This window comes from Ovis canadensis, chromosome 13, assembly GCF_042477335.2.
Source record: "Ovis canadensis isolate MfBH-ARS-UI-01 breed Bighorn chromosome 13, ARS-UI_OviCan_v2, whole genome shotgun sequence".
Lineage (NCBI taxonomy): Eukaryota > Metazoa > Chordata > Mammalia > Artiodactyla > Bovidae > Ovis > Ovis canadensis.
Window position 1 is genome coordinate 90435427 of NC_091257.1, and position 18681 is coordinate 90454107.

Below are 18681 nucleotides of genomic sequence, written 5' to 3' on the forward strand. Positions count from 1 at the left end.
TTTATAGAAGAATCTTTAAGGCAGAGAGCAGAAGTAACTTGTAATTAATTAGAATTAACAGCAAAGCCAGGATCTGAGTCCAGGCAGTCAGGCTTCAGAGCTTCTGCTCTTAACCATTGCCTTTCAACGCAGTATTGCATCACCCTTTCCAATCTGCAAAACCCATTCCTATCTGTGATCTTACTGAATCTCCAAACAGCTCCTTGACGTCGGCCAGGTAGACATGACCACCGATCACCAGGGAAACAGGTTCAGATGAAATAACTGGCCTCAGGCCAGGTAACTGGTTTGGAGCAGCCAGGACCAGAACTCAGATCTGCTGACAGGGAGTCCGGCTACACGAAAGCCCAACAGGGACCTGAACTTACTCTTCTCCTGCAGGGATTCAAACGTCACCTCCCCTTGAGGGTTGTCATCCAAGTCCCCGTAGTGCAGGACTTTGTGGTTCAGGGCCAAGCGGCAGTACCAGAAACGCTCTGAAACACAGGGGAAGCCAGGCAGGTGAACGAGGACAGTTCTAGGAAAGGCCCGGGCACACACTGGGCCAAGAGAAGACTCGCTCCCTGCCCGCTACCCCCAGGGACGCTGCAGCGCAGCAGCTCCGGGCGGGAGGGACAAACAGCCCGGAGACCACAGCCCGGGGACTGCGCCCTCAGGTCACCTTGCCTCCGGCGGTTCCCAATCTTCCGGAAGCTGCTCCCCTCACAGAGCCGGTTCAGCCGCTGCTGTTTGATCAGCTCCAGGATCTCGGGCTGGATCTTCTCCCTCAGCTCCCTGGGGTGGATGAGCACGGGAGTAAGGGGAGGTCACTGGGACAGGGGGTGCTTCGGAAGGGAGGCGGCGCTGGCCCTCCCTTCCGGGCACTTACACAATCGGCGGGGACTGGAAGTCATCCTGACTCATCCTCTCCGACTGGCGCAGCCGCAGGATCTCGGAATAGCTCAGGCTCCGCAGTTTGCTCTTGAACTGGTCCAGAGAGTTGGGTTTGGAGGGCAAAGCTCGAGTGATCTGCTCTCGGACCACCTGCATGACCTGAGAGAGGAGGCAGCGCGGCCTCAGTGTGGCCCCGGGAAACGGGCACCAGGCTCTGCCCTTTGGGTCCTGGGCAGAGCAGGCACCACGGGCATCCGCTGGGTGAGGAAGAGCACTGGCTCTCGAGGCACACTGCCTTAGACAGCTACGGAGGACCGCGATGCTGACAAACGCTTCATTTCTCCTACCTCTCAACAGGTCAATGGTGGGGGAGAAAAGAGGAGGTGGCTGGGCCAGACAGGAGTTCAGGGCTTGACTCTGAACCCTAGTCTGTTCCTCGAGCAACTCACTCAACACCCTCAGGCCCCACCTACTCGTCTTTAAAGCGAGAGAAAGGAAGATACATCTTCGATGGAAGCTGCCACGAGGAATGGGAGACCCCCAGTCTCTGGATGTACCACGCCCGGCCCACTGGTATGTGTGCAAAATACCTGTTAGTTCCCTCAGAACGACAGCTAAAGTAAAAAGCAGGACACCATCTGTACATCCTATCAGCTCCCCACCAATGAAGGAAAAATACACAGAAAAAAAAAATACTGGAGGGAAACATAAACAGGGTCGTGGTCGCTGGGTAGGGGAATTACAGACATTCCCCTTCTTTATATTTCATCAAGTTTTTACAATGAGATGAGCAGCTTCAAAAAAGCCAACTCCTAGATTATCAGCTTTTGAGGGCCTAGCAGTGCTGTCAGACAGGCAGGTGCTCAGAAAGCGTCGAGGAGTAGCTACTACTGCCAAGTACCCCAGCATGAATGCTTGCGGGTCCACTCAGGCCTCTAACAGCTGTAGCTCATGCAAGTGCCTCGGTGCCTGCACGGTTTGAGTGCTCAGTAGCCCACGCCATCACTGCCACGCTTTCCTCCCGTCCCCAAGGAAGGCGGGAGGGGCTGGTACTGGTCCACCGGGCAAAACAGGGGTCCAGCAGGGAGACACCTGCTCAGGGTTCTGGGGCGGCTGATGCTCTCAACGCCTCTGTCCTATGCCTCAGCGCTGCCAACCACGGTGTCTTCCAGCTCAGGGGCCGCCAGGCTCAGGCCAGCTGCCCCAGGCTGCCCTGGTGTGGCCTTGCCCGGACCTCGGAGCTCTGCGGCCCTGACCTTGTTGAAGTCCTCGGCTGTTGCCCTCATCTCCTTCCAGGTCTTGTTCAGCAGCTGGATGCAGATGCCAAAGAGCTCCTCAAACGCGCGGTCGTGGGTGAAGAACATCGGGTGGTAGTCGTTGCGTCCCTCGTTCGCTGTGGAAGGAGAGGCAGGCAAAGGATGACACTGGGAGCCCACGTCTGGAAACCTGGGTTCCTTCGCAGTCCGGAGAAACAGAAGTAGACTGAGGACTGGGAAGGTAAGTGGGTGGTGGCAGAGCTGCTGAACACGCTCAGATCACCAGCTCAAACAAGCCACGGCCACGACTCCCGCAAACAGGGGTAGACGGATTACAGCCCATTCAGTGATTTAAAAAAAAAAAAAAAAGCCCAAGAAGGCTGTCCAGTCTCATGGACGCCTAACGCTGCCCCCTCAGGTCTCACCGGGCTCCTGAGCACAGGGAACGGGCATGCAGGGGAGCCGCGCACTTACGCAGTTCCCCGACCTGCAGGATCTCACACAGCATCTTGGTGAGCTCGATTGCGCTGCGGCCAAAGGGGCACTCATGCTTGTCTTCTCGGCTACTGTTCTCCAGGACGATCTGCGGGGGAGGAGAGGGGGTGAGGGAGGGAGAGGGGAGGCAGGCGACGGGGCGTCTGCGAGGGGTAGCTGGCCCCAGCCTTTACCCGGATGTAGGTGTCCTGGTGGACTTTCGCCAAGTACAGCATGTTGTCCAAGGCCAGCATCCCGGGCGGAGTCTGGGTGAAGTCCATCGCGGGGTTGATGTGGTTCTGGGGAAAGAGACACCGGACTTGAGACCCGGCGGTCTCCCTGTGTGGGGGCTCGCTTGAGGGGGAGTCTGATCGCCCCTCCACCTCGTGCTACCGGCACACCACACCTGCCCCTGCCGAAGCTCTGGTCACGTGCCATCTCTATGAGGGCTTGGGCTCCTACCCACTGGACTGTGGCTGACTTGTTTGGCATCCCCAGGGCCTAGAATACTGCTGGTTGCTGAGTAGATGCCCAGTAAGTATTTAATTAACTCCATTCTCAAGCTGTCTCCTATTACAACACACACTCCAGCTTTTCATGGAACCAGCTGCTTTGATGAGCGGTCCCCTCGCCACTCATCTGGCCCACTTCCTGGGCCCTCCTACAGATGGGTTTGTTTCAAGGGGCCAAATATTGCACATGAACTTGTGAACCTGCCACGGCCAAAGGGGACCAAGTGTCGAGGGCCCTCCAGCTTCTCAGTGTCTCCGGTTCCGGGGCTCCCACGACGATACGAGATGTTACAAGGCGGGGCTGTCAGGGTTCTGTCTGAGGGGGCCCTCTCACTCCGTCAGGGGAGAAGGTCTACAGTGTTAGTGTCTGGGAAACTTACAGTGAACCCCAGCATTTTGTAGTCCTTGGTGTACATGGCTTTGCGTTTCTCAGTCCCACTCCCGGGGGCGTTGCTGGGGTCAGATTCTGCATCAAATGCAATCCTCCTCAGTTCAAATATAATGTCTCTTTGAGCCTGGGAGGTGAAACAGACTGTCAGCAGATGAGTCAGGTGATCAAAGGAAGCAAGGAAAAGAAAAGAGTGGGTCAAGCTTTTCCGGGCAGAACCCTGGCCCCGATCAATCCCTGAGGAGGCATTACACAGGACACAGATGGGCTTGGCCCAGAACCACCAGCAGGAAGGGATCGCGGTGAGGCACAGAGCTGACAAAACCATTTCTGCAGACACAACAAAGCACGGCTCCTGGCACCCAGCAGGCGCTCCAGAGACAGGGCACAACATGCCGTGTCACACGGCACACGACGCCAGCCGGGAGAGCCCGGTCCCACTGAGAGCCTACCTGGTCGTTGGGGTCCATCTTGGTCATCATCCTCTCTTCCAGAAGGTTAAAGGTCAGGACTTGCAAGACATACAGCTGATGGGCCATCTCGGTTTTGATGGGGCGGTTCCCTCGTATCACATGCTGGAAAGAGCAAGGGAAGAGGGTTGAAGTGGTTTCTGCTGGAGGGTTGCATCCATGCTGGTGCACAAGACAGACCACTGGGCAGGGGACGGTTTCCTCCCCACACAGCGCCTGCACGCTCCACAAGGGGAGGGCGTATGAACGGGCCTGACTCAGGCAGGGCTGATGCACTGCAAGCCCCGAGGGCACCATCTTTTCTCCTGCCCGGTCCTGGGCAGGGAAGTGGGACGAAGGGTAAGGTCACGATGTGGGAGGTGGGTGGCTGGGCCTCATTCCAATTGATCCCAACAACAGAGAGCGTATGTCAAGAGTCACTAGCAGAACTGGACGGTACGCTTTTGTCTTAGGAAAATGTTCAGGATGGCCTCATTGAGGAGACAGGTTTCAAAAAGAGCATGTTCTTTCAGTCGTCTCGAGACACGTACACCAAGGCGGGGGGGAATCTAATGCTCCCTGAAGGGCTCCCTCTCACCCCTTCTCTCTCCCCTTCCCCCTGCTCACTCTACAGCCCCCTCTCTGTGTTCCCACCCCAGTCCCTCTTCTCTGATGACTATCCCCGCTGCCCCGAGCTCACCGCCTCCTCCGCCGCCCATGCTTCATCTCTGCCCTGCCCTACATCGCCCCGCTGTCCTCTGAGCTGACCACACTGGTCCGCCCGTCTCCCGCCCGCCGTGGCCTCCTGCCCTTTCCTGCCTGCTCCCTGCACGCCTTGCTCCCTCTGTCTCACCCACCCTCCTGAGGCCCAGTCGCTCTTGGTCTCTTCTCATCAAATGAAACTCTTGCCCTGTCCTGACACATACCGCCACCTGTGCCTTTCGCGTTCTCTTCCTCCGTCTAGCTTGTCTCAAGAGCTGTGCTGTCCAGTATGCGAGGCCCTAGCCGTATGCGGCCACGTGCCTTTCAGGCAGTTAAAATTAGTTCAAGTTACGAGGCCTCATTTTAAGCTGAGGCACTAGCCTCACTTTCAGCTCAGGAGGCACCTGCGACTGGTGACTACCGTCCAGCAAGAGAGCTGGTGTGGAACATGTCCGTTTGCAGAAAGTTCTGCTGTATCTAGAGCTCTTTCACTCTAGATCAGTCCTTCTCCAGAGCATGCACACTCTCTTCAGATCTGTGCAGCCCAATCTGGTAGCCACTGGCCACCCGTGTCTGCGGCACACTGGAAATGTAGCTGGTCTAAACCGAGATGTGCTGTGAATGTAAATTGCACCCTGGATATCAGAGTCTTGGCATGAAAAAAAAAGTAAAATATCTCCTTAATCATTTTTCTATTGATTACATGGTATCATAGGCTTTCAGACATACTGGGTTAAATGTAGTATGCTATCAAAATTAATTTTCCCTATGTACTATGCTATCAAAAAAAAATTAATTTTCCTCCCTTTTTTGTTTGATGCTGCTACTGGAACACTGACGATGAAACCAGTGGCTCATGTTGTATTCCCACTGGCTGGCACTGCCTTAGGCGTCGTCTTCCCACCTGCGACTCCAGAGCTCTTCCTTTCCCTGGACTGCAAGGCCCAACACAGGATCCACAAGTCACAGGTGGGTACTGAAATTTAAACTGAAACTGTCAGCAACGACAAGCTCAGTTCCCCAGGCGCACCGGGCACGTCCCAAGTGCCCACAGCCACCCATGGCGTGAGCCACCGCTCTGTGCTGCCCCTGCTTGGCCTGCGGCGTGCACGCTCACGCTCATCTCCCACCCCAGCCCTCTTCAGCCGCCTCCGCCTTGGGTCTGGGTGTCCGTCTGTCTCTGGAGCTTCCCTGTCATGGTCCGCCCCGCCCCGCCTCTCCTCTGCCTTGGCTGCTCCGGCCCTCTCCGTGTCGCCCAGAGTCTCTTTCTTCCTCTGAGCCCCGCTGCCACTCTGGTTTCTCCCTACCTGTCTGTCCCTGTGCCTCCCTCCTTGCCTCCCTCCATAATTCATGAAGCCACTCTGAAGAGAGCCTGGTTTTCATTCAATATAATCCCCCTTCCTCAAACTGAGAAGCGTCGGAGCAGGGGAGTGGTTATTCCAGCCCCCAGCGGCTTGAGGAGATAGAGCTCCAGTGATAGAGTCCCATTCGACTGCCAAGCACCTCGAGGCCTCCGCTCTCTGACTTGACTCCGCTAAATCCAGACTGAAGTGAGCGTGCATTAACCTTTTCCGAGCGGACCATTTGGGTCCCAAGTCCTGACGCTGAACTGTCTTCTACAGTGGACGGAAGCCTTGCTTGTTTGCCAGGTTTGTCCAGGAACGAGCTGAACTTCTAAACCCATTCAGGTAAAGGACGAGCCCCGGAATTCATTCAAGGGAAGGGCACCCACTCCCACACAGGCAGAGGATGGTGCCCGACACAGCTGCCTGGGCATGTGGACGGGCCCTGGTGCCGCAGGCGGGGGCAGCAGCGTCTGCTCCTGTCCGTCCTGCCGCGCTGGCAGGGGGCTCTGAGTGGGGAGACAGCCCCAAGGCAGGGGCTGGTTCTGCGGGGTAATGTCCAGCTCTACCCGTTCAGAGCAACTGATCCGCTTCTCAGGCGCCCACAGGGACGTCTCGAATCGTGTCCCCCATGCGTCTTGTTTGCAGTGAAGGAACTGCCTCTGTGAGCAGAGTACTCAGTGAGCGCCAGGCCCCCTGCTAAGCCCTGTGTATGTACAGCAGCTCATTCGGTCCTCACATCCAGGTGAGCAAATCGAAGCCCACAGACGGCAAGTAGATTGCTCAAGGTCAAAGACCGGTTAATAGTGGGGGTGGGAGGTACTGACTCCAAAGTTCATGTTCAGAATTCTGAAGGCTTTCACACTTGACTCTGATTTCTCATTTTGTTTCTTTCACTGCAGTCTCCCAGTTTCACCATGTTTTTGACAACCGATACAATGGCCATCTTTTAACTGAGCTCCTTGGCACTCTTCCTCTGCCCTCACCTCCCACCTCAGCTCTCTCCCCACCGCCGCCCCTCAGGAAACACAGACCCTGCAGTGTGATCTTTCTAGAAGGGCAGCCTGGTTATTTCACGACCCTGATTAAAGCTCCTCAATTGCTTTTCGAAAAAAAAAAAAACACCAAGGTCCTCTTTACTACCTCTCCAGCTGGTCACAGGCTTCCCTGGTGGCTCATATGGTAAATAATCCACCTGCAATGCACAAGACCTAAGTTCGGTCCCTGGGTCGGGAAGATCCCCTGGAGGAGGGCATGGCAACCTACTCCAGTATTCTTGCCTGGAGAACCCACGGACAGAGGAGCCTGGAAAGCTACAGTCTATGTCGCAAAGAGTCGGACACGACTGAGTGACTAAGCGTAACACACCAGCCGATTACACATCCTTGCTCCACCCTTTACAGGACTCTCACTCCTCCTAGGTGTCCCCCTTCCCCACGCAGGAATTCCTTTTCTGACTGGTCTGTCAGCTTGCCCTCAGCCTTACCTACAGCCTCCTACACCCCCCTTCACAGCAGCACTGCCGGGTCCTCCCCTGGAGCCCACAGGCCAGGGACCCCTCCCAGGGCCCCACACAACTCGAGGTTACGGCTGGTGTCAGTCGAATGAATTGCTCTTTTTGTGTCTATTTTAACACAATCCTTCTGGATAGACTTTTTTTGGAATTGTGGGGCAACAAACAGTATTAGCTGGCTAAAGACCTCTCTGGAGGCTCTGCAGTTCCTGGTGGGCCAGGCTCCTGGCGACAGCCCTGCTTAAAAGGATCACAAAACACAGCTTTCCAACTGAGGAAGGGTTAAGTACCTACCAGTAAGCTTCCTGAGTGCCCACCTTGCTCCATAGCAGTTTCACTAATAATAGTACAACTATAAGAATCGTAGGGGCTGCCCTGGTGGCTCAGTCAGTGGTAAGGAATCCACCTGCCAATGCAGGAGACACAGGTTCGCTCCCGGATCTGGGAGGATCCCACGTGCTGTGGAACAGCTACTGGGCCTGTGCCCTAGAGCCTGGGAACCACAACTGCTGAGGTCACCTGCTGCAGCTACTGAAGCCTGTACACCCTGGAGCCTGTGCGCCAAGACTAGAGAAGCCCCTGCAAGGACGCATCTGCACACCCCAACTAGAGGGAAGCCCCCGCTCGCCACAGCCCCCGCTGCAAAGACCCAGCACAGCCGAAACAAAACAAAACAAAACAAAACAAAAACAATAACAGCTGCAGTTAACTGTAACAAAACAATAACAGTAACAAAATACAGCTTGTCTAGGAACTTACATTGAGGATTATGGACCGAAGGTGCTTCTGTGCAAATGCGTTGGCCATGTCCTGTTGAGAAGACGCAAATGTGAGCTGGGTGGCAGGCACGGAGCTGTGACAATGATCCAAAGGAAGGCATGTCACAGCTCTCAGGCTTTTCCCCTTGATTTTTCTCTTCTTTTTAAATGAAAGGTGGGCACATGGGGTAAAAATTCAGACCTTCAACTATGTATTTTATACTCTGAAAGATCCCCGCACATTTTCTTTCCAGAGTACAAATGAAGGCAAACAGGGCTTCCTTTCTCAATGGCGCAATCAACTGAGTCATCTTCAGAGAGGGACAAAGACTGCTTTAGGACAAGACGTTACAAGGACGCTGGGCAACAGACAATGAGCACAGGCCACAGAGCAGCGTGAAGGTTCCCAGGCCACATGCACCGTCCCCAGCTGGAACCACTGCCAAGGCTGCAAGGGGCTCGATGAAACACTGACTCCAACCCAGGGATAGGGCTTGGCCGCAGCACCCCCCAGCCCCCAGCACCACGCCAGCAGGAGCTCAGGCGGGATGCTCTGAAACAGTACGTGGTCCATGACTCACTTCTGACCGGTTTTAGAGAACAAGCTGTTGTGTGGTTTGGGGTAATTTTTCATGACAGGGTCGCCTTTTTTGTTATATTGGGTTCAGATTTTGACAGTAACTGTTTAGCACACTCAGGAAATAGTGTCCTAAGTTAAGTGAATCTTCCAGGGAATGAAGCCTTAAGGGTCCTCTCAGAACCATTATTTTGACCATTCTTGTGCTAATCTTCTCAAAATATACACTTCTTTATTTCTGAAGAGACTATGATTATAATTTAATCACTGCCAAGGATTTGGTTCCATCAGTAAAACCCACATCAGTTATTATTCTGTGTTGTGACACTATTAAGGGGCTTCTGAAATGTGAAGCTGTTTTCCCCTAAACAAAATGCGTCTAGATTCCTATGCTTTTCATTTTTTGGACAGCTTTTCATAATTCTTCCATTTCCTCCTTCCACTGTCAGCCATCACTTCTTATAATGTTAATTCATATGACTTCACTTTCTAAACTGCTTCCATTTAGTTCCACACATAATCATCTTTCTCAGAGCTGGAAGGCCTCTCTCTTGCTTCTAGATTTCTGGCCACACTCCGAACGGCTGACGCTGCCAGGAACATTAAGTTTTACTTTGTGTCCCCAGAGCATACACTGGCTGGCAGAGGAAGAAGGTGGACTAAAAACTTCTTCAGTAGCTATGGGAGGCTGGTTATGGAGCTTAAACCTTGCTGTCGACAACTCACAGAGTGGATAATTGCCAGTGATCTGCTACCGGAGTATAAAGGCCTTCGACCAAAGATTTCTCTGTGGTGCTGGCAGGGGAGGGCGGGAGAAAGCACTCACTGTCTTTCATATCCTTGTAGAGCTGACCTCTCTGAGCTCCCTCTAACCAAGAAACGAGCATTCAAACTCCCTCTGTGAACCGTCTAAAGCTTCTCCAATTCCTATGGTCCAGTAAGCATCCAGAAGGGCACACATTTCCCTTTACTACTGCTACTGCAAGCAGGAAGACGATGCATCTGGCATCATCTAGATCGAAGTCACAGGCTATTTCTGAATCTGATCTTCTCCAGCGGAACCACAGACCCACATGAAGGCAGGTTACAAAGGACAGACGGGGCCATGGTCCCTGGGGCAGGCAGCCCCTTAACCCTTGAGGTGACTGATCCGCAGTGCTTCTCTCCGTGTCCTGACAAATGAGATTTATAGCACACAACCTTTTCCTGTGTCTTGGAGCTCCCTGAACCGCCTGATCAGATCAGGAGATTTTTGCCTGGCTTTGACCTCCCCACCTGGAAGAGAGCGGGGCCCTTTCCACATGGCAGTGCTACTTACAGTGACAGGCAGGTCTAGCGGATTAAGGTGCTTGTCCTGCCGGCAGAAAGCAAAAAGCACAGAGAGAAGCAGATGGAAGAATGAGCTTTCGGCTTACATTCACAAAGGACTAGGGAGGAAGAGATGAACAGAGCAAGCCATCCAAGAAAGACAAGGACAGACAGAACCACAGATGCTCCAGGTCCTCCCACCAGAACCTTCCAAGAACTCGGTACATGATCCCACAGGAATTACAACTTACTGAACCCAGGGGGTTGACTGAAAATTACAAAGCCTTTCTTATGTACCTCTCTTGGGCTTTGACCAGAGAAATCGAGAACGGCAGTGTTGGAAGGGCCCTTACAGACCCTTTACCTGGCCCTCGCATTTCACAGAGAGAGAAGTGGAGACCCAGAGGGTCAGAGCACTTGCCCAGCAGTGGTGAGAAAAACACTCGGCCCTGGGGCTCTGGCCTCTGAGGTCAGCGTTGCCCCAATGGCCTGCTCATCCCTAGTTTCCCCCCTGGGAAAACAGGGGTCTGCCTTTTTCTCATGACATCCTTATGAATGAATGGGGCAGATGCTGCTCCCACGTTATAGGTGAGGAAACTGGGGCTCAGAGAAGCAGAGCAATTTGCATCATGTCACATAGCTAACTAATAGGGAAAAGTTTAGAATCTGGATGAGAGGATCTTTAGACATGAAACTTCGAGGTAAGTCTCTCCACTGTTGCTTCCTTCAGCAAGGATAGGACCCGGCAGAGCTGCCGGCAGAGCCGCCTCTCCCTGCTTCTTGATCCTTTAACCCAGGGGTAGCCACACTAAGGCCAAATGAGATGTCAAGGTCTTATGGAAAGACAGTCGCCACACCCACCTGGTGTCTACTGTCTGAGGCTGCCTTGGCTATAGCAGGAAGGCTGAAGAGTTGCCACGTAGACCATAAGGCCCACCAAAGAAAAAAATATTTATTCGGCCTTGAGAGGAAAAAGTCTGCAGGCCCCTGCCCTGACCTAGGACCTAGCCGGACTCCCGCCTTGGTCTTCCCGGGGTCTTCCATATTAGCAAAGCCACTCTGATGGGGTCTGGCTACAGAGAGACAGGACGAAGGACTCTCCCAAGAGCCCCTGACTGGCTGGGTGAGAAGTCTTCTCTCGGAAAAGCCCAGATGAAAAGCTTGAAAAGGCTGCCACAGACCTGTCGCTTGTCCTCAGGGGCCTTCAGAAAAAGTGCGTTAATCAGTGCAATGGCGTAGGTCTGAATCTCCTGGTTGGAGCTGTGTTAACAGAGAAAGAAGGCAGAGGGAGATTAGCAGACTGAACTGCAAGAGATGGTTTACAACAATCACTCGCAGACTGTCATACAATAATTGGAGGCCAAGGATCAAAAGCCTTAAAACAGAGCCCCTGACCCAGTAATTCAAGTAGGAGGAATTTATCCAAAGACAGCCATCAGAGAGCTGTGTGCAAGTTACTGGCAAAGTGTTTTATCAAAGTACTATTAAAAAGAAGAATAGGAAATAATGTGAACGTCCACAGGAACAACTCTGCTCATGTATATTAAAATCCTAAGCAGTCATTGTTTTAGCACAAAGGTTCTTCATTTGGGGTTAGGGATGGGCTTAGGGTATCTATACACCCTAGAAACAGTATAGCCATTATTCCATTTATCTGGTTGACTATGTGACAGTTTTTCCAGGGAGGTGAGAGTCCATAACCATTACTGGATTTTCAAAGGCATCTGTGATGCAAAAAGATTAAGCACTACCCTTTTAGAAGGTTCTTTGACATGGGAAATGTTCAAGAGCTATCACTCTGTTACAAAAAAAAAAAGTCAAGGCACACAAAGTATGTGTAGTAAGATTCCAACTTTTTTAAAGTATGCATAGAAAAGAGAAGACCAGTGAGACAGTCAATTTAATGTTAGGGACGTCCCTGACAGTCCAGTTGTTATGACTCTGCACTTCCAACGCAGGGGGTGTGGGTTTGATCCCTGGTCAGGGAACTAAGATCTCACATGCCTCGAGGGTGGGGTGGTAAAAAAAAAAAAAAAAAAAAAGTTAACAGTGGTTATGTCTGGAGGTGGGATAATGGGCAAATGATTCCCTTATTGTGCTTCTCTGTTTTTTCGAAGTCTTCAACTATGGACATATTTTATTTTAAACAAATGGCAGCTACCACTTTTCTGTGGAATCTCATACTCCCAGCAACTGATGAAAACTCTCCACCTGCTGTATCATAGCTGCATCCTGGGGCTCTTTCCAGAGGGGCTGCTGGGCTCCCAGGTCGGGCAGGGGTGTCTTGGAAGTCTGATTGAGGGCACAAGGCGTTCCTCAGCCCAGCAGCAGCGGACATGACTTCCGGGGACAGCAATGGGTTGAAAATATTCACAGACTGACCCCTAAGAAACGCCTAGCTCCTCTCTCCTCCCTAAGGAGGTGACTGGGTCATTCCAATTCAGAAACAAAGAAACAGAGGTAACTCTGAGGTCAGGAAAATCAGAACTCTCCATCTGGGGTTGATCATGTCCCCTCACTTCAATCAACCTTTTTGGCTTTGGGGGCATGAAAACAGAGGCTGAAGAATCCCCTAGAGAAGTGACAAGGAGAAAGAAATCAGAGTTGCAAATTTTCTTGTGCTTTTTTTTTTTTTCCACTTGGGCTCGTGGGAAGGTTTGGGCTGAGAGCATAGCTGAGTGAAGGAAGAAAAGGCTGCTAAAAACAACCAAGTCTGGGAATTCTGGCTTCCCTGGGAACCGGAAGGGTATTCAGTCAACAACCCACATGCTGGAAGGGGGCAGTAGGTAGGAAGGTGTCAGCAGTATTAGCATCCTTGCTTTTGGAAAGTCCAGACCCCTTAAATTACGTGGAATGGCTGAAAGGGAAGAATAAAGAACCGGGAAGGGAGAACAGGCTCCAAAGGGTTCATCTGTCTTTAGATTTTGTTTACTATCTGTTAAATGTCTTAGGATGGGATAAATTTCTTAAAAAACAAACAAAAACAAAAACAATGACCAACAACAAAAAAACCTCTCCTGAATGAATACCTATCCTGTGCGGGTCCGACACTAGACCTTTTCTCTCCTTTGATCCTCCCAAGTCTGAGAGGTGGGAGGGATTAACCCCAGCGTAGAGGTGTGAAAACTAAAGCCAGGAGAGAAGAGGTAGCTTGCCGAGCACAGAGACCTTGTCTGCAGTAGAGCCTGAATTGGAACGCATGCTCTGCAAGACACTCCTTGCTACCCTCAACTGCACGCTGCTAGTTCAGCAAGAGTTCATTCAACAAATACTAACAGAGCTTCTACTTAAAACAAGGGATATAAAACTGGTCCCTGTTCCCAACTCAACGCTTAAAATGGGAGAAAGATAATAAAAATTACAGTATTTCATGTAAATATGATTGTCATAGGTACAAACAGGGACTACTGAGCTCATAGAGGAGAAAGCATCTAATTCTGTCTGGCACCATGGTGATACAGAGAGGGACTGGGACAGTTTCACGCTATCCTAAGAGATGAAGAGAGTTACAGAGGGTGTCAGGCAGGAGCGTGACATGAGCAGCTCTGATTTATGGGAGGAGCTCCGGCAGTGAGTAGTAGGGCAGAGGTGATGAGTGGCAAGCGGACCAGCATCTGGGAATACAGGTGTGGCAGAAGGAGGGCAGAGGGCTAGGAGGACGGGCCATGCAGGGCAGCACGGCGGGGTCGCACTTACACCTGGAGGTGCGAGATGAGCTGCCCCACGGTGATCTCCTCCGCGATCTTCTGGTACAGGCTCTGACTGTTCAAGACCATGCTCTCCAGGATGGCCAGGGACCTCTGCAGGATGGACACGTCCACCATGGGCTGGCTCACATACCCCGCGATCTACAGCCAGAGAGGGTGAGGCGGTCAGGAAGCCCGCGAGGGCTGAGGGCTTAGGTTTCAGATGCCCGCCCCCGCCTAGGACTCTCCCCCCTTAAGTGTGCACCCACTTCTGGACAGTTGCACCCAGGTAACAGTGGTGTCTGCTGTGTGGGCCAGGGTGCCAGGGAGTCCCCCGGCACGGATAATGCATAACTCGATTTCAAATGACAGTATCCACTCAACTGTGTTTCCTTAAACCTAAGGACTTAATCCCTTGTGTTTAGAAACAAGGGTTTGGGCATGGAAGGGGTGAGCGTGAGGAGCAGAGGGTCTTCCTGATCCTGGGACCTGGTGTGCTCGCCAGGTGCTGTTCCCCTGACGTACACTTTGTCCCTGTATACACACAGAGACTCAGGGACACGGAAAGGACCTCCAAGTCTCGTAATTTAATCTCTCCACTCAGTCCCCATGAGAATATCCTTGACACAAGATCACTGCACTTGTGCCTAAGTGTCTCCAGCATCAGGAAGTTCTCAATGTCCCAAGCCAATGACAGGTACGATCTAGATCAGCTGAGATATCATTTATTGGTTTTCAGTTCAGTTTCTTCTAGAAGAAGGAGAAAACTAGAAGTCTCTCCTCTCCACACTGAGTTCATCTGACAAATAGGCTCGCCTGCAGATTCGTAAACAGAAGGCACACTAGTAAATGTAAGAGAATATAAGGCAAATGAAATGAACATTTTTTTTTTAATCCCAAGAGGGCTCGGGAAGCAGTGAAGAGACTTAAGGACGGGGCTGGCGGGCGGGCCGGCACCACCGCCGGTCTCACTGATAATCCAATCCCACTCTGGCCACACTGGGTTCTGGGAGCCCAGTCCCGCCTTCTCAGCGTAGGCCCTGTGAGTGTAACAAAGTCTCAGTACATCTTCCAGGAGCCACAGGAAGGCCAGAGCCTGAGGATGAAAAACCTGGCCTTGGGGCTAGAAGGCCGACCCGCCCTGGAACAGCTGTGTGGCCTGCATCTCCCCTCGAGCCTAGCGGACACCTAACTGAGGGAGGAAGGTTGGAAGCCTCACCTGCTTAATAAAGGTGATTGAAACCATGTCCCAGGAGACAATGCCATGGTCCATGAGCTCTAAGAAGGCAGTCAGGGTGAATGCCAGCATCTCACTGTAACTGAGACGTGCAAAACACATACAAAACAATATGAAGATTCAGAACCGGAGAACACAGGAGTGAAGGGAGCTACAGCAGGCTCGGGTTTCAGCGTAAGCACCATGCAAGGAATCCACGGACGACACTGGGGCCCGGCGCCTGGCCGACACCTGCACCAGGCGCGGGGAGCGGATTCCTCCCCGGATCTCTAGTATCACCGAGGGGAAGGCAGCTAGGTGACCAGACGTCCTCATCTCAGAGAAACAGTCCCTCGGCCATCTCCTGTCCATCAAACCACAACACCTGGTGGGGTGCCCAAGGGAGCTTGCATCCCAGCCCACCTTTAGGCCAGGAGGCAGCAGGACGCAGGAGAAAGAGCGTGAACTTTGGCCCATGGTTTCAGGTCCTGTCCGACCACTTCCTAGCTGGGCAAATTTCAGACTTCTAAAATTTTCAGACTTCTATTTCTCTCTCGGTAAACTGGAGTTCTTCTCACAGTGCTGACCTCACGGGGTTGCGGTGAGGACAGGATAAGGCATGAGGAACCTGAGCAGAGTGCTGGCGGAGAGAAGGACTGGGGTGTCTTCTGCCCCCTCTCTGCTCTGTACGCACTGTACCCGTCACACACCCGTCCCTGCGCCCGCGGGCTCAGTCCCTGCATTGTGCCCAACTCTCTGCTGCGCCTCGGACTGCGGCGCGCCAGTGCTCCATGGTTTACAGACCCCAGGCTTCCGTTTACAAAACATGTTCTGACCCATCTCACCCACAATCCTCCTCAGGACAGGACAGCCAGGTGGGTACCACCTCCATTTTAAAGAGGAGGGAACCACAGCCAATCCAACCCTGCACTCCTGGGAGACTGGGAATGCCCAGGTCAGTGCTGATGGCAGCCACAGGCTTCAGGATTTCCGTGCAGCCGGAGAATCCATGGCTTAAAACAAACACCCGAGATGAGCTGCTCAGTTTGGCTAAGAAACTTCAACAGCTGACCCATCAGCTGAAAGAAGATTTCTGACTCCCTCTCTGCTGGCTTAGGTTCCATGGGCTTAGAAGACCAACTAAACATGTTTATCCACTGCTGATATCAACAGGGCAGTCTCCCGCCACGTTCCCCTTGGCACTGGAGTATCACAAAGACATTTCCGGTGCATCACGAAGTCCTGGATGCCCCCTCTAACCCCACCGTGAAAACAGGGGACAGGGAGACAGTGAAGGGGCGAGGAGAGCTATGACAGGGGAGGGCCACACGTCCGTGTATAAGGAGGGGGGGCGGTGACTGGAGAGGGAGGGAGGTGGGATGCGGTTAAGAATAGACAGAGATCTATTCTAGTTGATAACAGACAGCCCGCTCATTAACCTCCATCACGTCACATCTACTTCCCAGAAATGATTGCACCTACGAGCTGACCTCTCTTCCCAACATCCTCAGCCCAGAGTTTTACTTCTCACTTAGCACAGAGCTGCTTTGTCCCGTCTGAATTTGTGAGAGCCCAACCAGACTAGGAGATTTAGGGCCACAACAGGTTATACTCTTCTGCGTGGACCTCAGTGCTTGGCATGCTGCTCTGTATGCAAACGGAGCTCAATAAGCGCATCTGACTCAATGGAAAAAAGACTAGGATGCCCCGCGGAATGTCGTAGATCTCAGAGCCCCTGTCGAGACCTCAGAAACACTCACTGGGATAAGAGCTTGGTTCCGCTTTCCACGAGCCGCGTCAGCACAACGATGCCATCCATGTTGATGAACTCGGTGGCGAAGGTCACGTCGGCAGAGAGCTTGGCCAGCTCCTTCATGGCATCCAGCCGGGTCTCCATGCTGGAGGACTGGGTCCTCTCCATCAGCTGGCGTGCAGCCCGGGACTATGGGACCAAGGACAAGATACAGGACATCAGCTCCCCGTGGGGGGTCGCTGCTCTGTGAATAGCTCACAGAGGCCCCTGTGGACTCTCAAGCCCGAGGCAGAAACAGCTTTTCACACTGCTTAATATTTGCTAAATAAATGTTTATTGGATCCATCAGGGAATCACCAGTAGGTCAAGACAGATCTGTAGCCAAGTGTATCCTTCCTGTATCATTCTGGTCTATGTATTAAAAAGAGTCCCACAGATGGAATATAAGAGATTTGAGGGATGATAATCCACTACCTATGGCAAGTCACAGAGACAGACTAACGCTGTTGTTCAGCTGCTAAGTCATGTCCAGCTCTGCGACCCCATGAACTGCAGCACGCCAGGCTTCCTTGTCCTTCACCATCTCTTGGAATTTACTCAGATTCATGTCCATTGAGCCAGTGGTGCTATCGAACCATCTCATTCTCTGCCATCCCCTTCTTTTGCCTTCAATCTTTCCCAGCATCAGGGTTTTTTCCAATGAATCAACAGACAATGGTTCAATCAATATTGGAGAGTTTTTCTTTTTTTCAAATTGACTTTCAGTTGATTTAGAATGTTGCGTTAGTTTCTAGTGTATACCAAAGTGTTACACGTTTTCTATACATACATTCCTTTTCGTGTTCTTTCTCATTATGGTTTATTATAGGATACTGAAGCTAGTTTCCGCGCTATGCGGTAGGACCCTGTGGTTTGTACCCGCTAATCCCAGATTCCTGATTTACCCCTCCTCAATCCCCTTCCCCATTTGGTACCCGTAAGAGTTCTCTATTAACTGAAGCCATCAGACAGTGGAAGAGGTTGTGTCTTGAAGTACTGGGCTCTTGGTCACTGGAAGCAATCAAGGAAACTCTGGATGACATCTGTCAAAAAGTGCTATTGGAGGGATTCCTGCACTGGGTGGAGAATTCAATCTGATGAACTCTAAGCTCTCTTTTTCAATCTGAAACTGGTAAGCCCAATACATATATATATATTTACTTTCTCTCAAAAGTCCAAATCGTTGTTCCTCAAAGTGCTAGCCCTGGAGAAACTTTAAGAATGCCAAGCAGCAGCTAATTTCGAGACAGCTTTTAGAAAAGGACCGCCAGCGACAGCGCCTCCCCTGAGCAGGTGGCCCCCTCCCTCTTGGAGCGCCTGCCTCCTCCTGCAAATGCGGCTGCGACCCCTCCTCCCGTGTTCACAGGTCCTGCCTGTTGCTGAACTTCTTAATTTTACAGCTGGCGCCTCACATCTTACTGGTTTATCACTCTATTTTCTGTGTGTTAATTTCATGGTCTTGGTTTGAATGGAAGAGTCTGGAGAGCAAAAACACTCCCGGGGTCTTAATTTTTCTTACAGTGCTAAAGCAAGTGACTGGAGCCCCTGTTCTCCATTGGCGAGGAGTCAGGCTGCCCACGTCTCTACCTTCCAACTGCGCACGGCTCTTGAGGACACAGAAATTCCCCATTACCGCCAAGGTGGAGGACATGAGCACCGGAGAAAGGGCCACAGGACAGAACAATTCGAAGAGCACTGGCCTACATCACACTCAGAACCTTCCAAACCCAAATGTTCACTTTCCTCCTGAGACGGTGCTTCTGAGCGGCCGCCTCCCGCAGCTCCTGCTCCAGGGAAAGTCACCTGCTCTGCACAGGGGCCTGGAAAACGCTTG

General features: G+C 52.2%; 1 protein-coding gene across 2 annotated transcripts in view; it reads right to left on the reverse strand.

The window, feature by feature from the left end:
- ELMO2 (engulfment and cell motility 2) overlaps positions 1-18681 on the reverse strand; it is a 38445-nt gene that overhangs the window by 5107 nt on the left and 14657 nt on the right. For both annotated transcript variants that reach the window (XM_069547029.1, XM_069547031.1), the window contains 13 exons: positions 16816-16997; positions 15059-15158; positions 13850-14001; positions 11335-11413; positions 8270-8320; positions 3956-4078; positions 3496-3630; positions 2798-2902; positions 2604-2712; positions 2130-2266; positions 869-1032; positions 662-774; positions 369-476 (listed from right to left, as the gene is read on the reverse strand). In XM_069547029.1, coding sequence (XP_069403130.1) covers positions 369-476; positions 662-774; positions 869-1032; positions 2130-2266; positions 2604-2712; positions 2798-2902; positions 3496-3630; positions 3956-4078; positions 8270-8320; positions 11335-11413; positions 13850-14001; positions 15059-15158; positions 16816-16997 — 1558 coding nt within the window. The remainder of the gene's footprint in view (positions 1-368; positions 477-661; positions 775-868; positions 1033-2129; positions 2267-2603; positions 2713-2797; positions 2903-3495; positions 3631-3955; positions 4079-8269; positions 8321-11334; positions 11414-13849; positions 14002-15058; positions 15159-16815; positions 16998-18681) is intronic.